We start from the raw sequence: 2,097 nt of genomic DNA, 5'->3' as shown, positions 1-2,097 counted from the left end.
TCTCTGTCTCTCTCTCTCTCTCTCTCTCTCTCTCTCTCTCTCTCTCTCTCTCTTCCTCTCTCTCTCCCTCTCTCTTTCTTTTTTTCTTTCTTTCTTTACATTTTAAATGCTGGTCCCCTTCCCAGTTTCCCCTCCACAACCCCCAACCCCCATCCTATCCCACCTCCCCTTTGCCTCTTTGGGGGTGCTCCCCCACTCAGCCACCCCCATTCCTGCCTCTCCACCCTAGCATTCCCCTTATGCTGGGGTATTGAGCCTCCACAGGACCAAGGGCCTTCCCTCCCATTGATGCCAGTCCTCTGATAAACATGTATCTGGAGCCATGGGTCCTTCCATGTGTACTCTTTGGTTAGTGGTTCAGTCCCTGGGAGCTCGGGGTGGGGAGAGGGAAGGAGGGAGGTCCAGTTAGTTGATATTGTTGTTCTTTCTATGGGGTTGCAATCCCCTTCAGCTCCTTCAGTCCTTCCCCTAACATTTCCATTGGGGTCCCTCAAGCTACTTTTTAAAGCAGGGGTGTTTCTGGGCAGTTCCTATAGCTCTTGTGGAATCTCTCCACACAAAGTCAGTCTCTGTTGGCCCCTGGGATTTAATGTCATCATGTAACAATCATTTAACATCATTCAGTCCCCACTGAGGGGGTCCTTGCATTTAAAGAGAAGTGTACAAAAGAAGGTGAGGCAAGAAATTATCAAACAGCAACTATGAGGGATTGCACCTCATGAAGACACAGAACTGAGCTCCTCCACTTGACACAACACACCAGCTTTGATTTTTTTTTTTTTTTTTTGAAAGATCCATTTCAGAAGCTCTGACTTCTCCCCAGAAGTGAAAATTGCCTTCTGGTGGAGAAAGGTTTTAATGATCACTTTGCTTCCTGCGTCTCCATGGTGACAGAGAGCACATAGCCCACCCCCTCCTGCTTCATTAGGCCTTTCTTGGTCCCAGGAAAGTCATCAATCAAGCCGCATAGATGCCTCTGTGACCTGTTTATCACCTAAACAATCCACATTGCCTTGAGTGTGGAAGAGTGGACAAGCCCACAGAGCGGAAAGAAACCCCACACTGCCGGGCGGGCTCACACCTTCATTTCCCCACAGCAGCTCTGTCCAGTACACCTGTCCCGGGAGGCGGGTGCGGCCAGGTGCGCCAGACCTGGCTGGAGTCCTGGTGCCCAGTGACAGCCTTGGGCACGATGGCCGCAAGACCGGGGTGCTGCCCTGATCCTTTGGGTGGGGACCACACGACCATAGGAGGGCCTGGACAGAGGGCAGAGTAGGTACCAACCCGGGGCGGAGGTGGCCCTCGGACCCTTCCCCTGGTCAGTCAGCTGCACACTGTGGTACTCCCTACTGGGGATGCAAAGACCAGCAGCCAACCAACAGGGCACACTGCAGAGTACCCAGCTCTACCAGCAAAGAGGTTGATTCCTCTCCGGACAAAGGGCTCCAAGGCAGCCCTGTGTGCTGGGTACAGGAACCACGGGCCCTGGTGGTGCCTGAATCGGGCCGCTGTACCCCCAGTGAAGGCGGGGGGAGCAGTGGCGCGTGGGGACGCGGTCCCCATGCCACCTGCCTCGTGTCTCCCCCACCCCGCCTGGCCGCCCCCGCCGGGCCCAGTACCTGGGTTCTCCCCGGCGTCCGTGGAGGTGGCTGAGGAGTCGCTGAGGAAGCTGGGGTCACTCTGCGAGCGGCCCCGCGACACAAGGCAGCTGCTGCCGTCCTCGGATGCGGCCATGGGAAAGGCGACGCGGGGGCAAGTTGGAGGGAGATGTGGAATCAGAGCATCCTAGGCGGCCAAGGTCACCGGCGAGGGGGCTGGAGAGGGCGTCTTTTTTAAAAGGAAAAGCAAAAGGGACCAGGAAAGAAAAAGAACGGAGGAGGACGCCAGGCTGGCTTCAGGGTGGGGAGACAAAAGCCTTGCAGGCTGCAGCCAGACGCATCCCGGCTGACGCGGCCTCGCTTTGTTATTTATTCGTATTTATTCCCATTCTTCAGTTTATATTCCAGGGGAAAAAAAAAAGTTGAACCAGGAAATAAAAACTTTTTCTTGTCAGTGTTTATGGCGTGCTTGGGGCTGGGGGAGATGTCCAGGAATGTC

At 55.1% G+C, this 2,097-nt stretch overlaps 1 protein-coding gene across 1 annotated transcript in view; it reads right to left on the bottom strand.

Annotated features, from left to right (window-relative positions):
* The window catches only part of Phactr3 (phosphatase and actin regulator 3), a 160,483-nt gene extending 158,749 nt beyond the window's left edge, over positions 1–1,734 (bottom strand). The window contains exon 1 of the mRNA XM_028774144.1: positions 1,620–1,734. Within this exon, the coding sequence (XP_028629977.1) occupies positions 1,620–1,734 (115 nt within the window). The remainder of the gene's footprint in view (positions 1–1,619) is intronic.
* Between the last annotated feature and the right edge of the window lie 363 nt (positions 1,735–2,097).

This window comes from Grammomys surdaster, unplaced genomic scaffold, assembly GCF_004785775.1.
Source record: "Grammomys surdaster isolate TR1022 unplaced genomic scaffold, NIH_TR_1.0 238, whole genome shotgun sequence".
Lineage (NCBI taxonomy): Eukaryota > Metazoa > Chordata > Mammalia > Rodentia > Muridae > Grammomys > Grammomys surdaster.
This window is presented reverse-complemented; position numbering and strand designations above follow the sequence as displayed.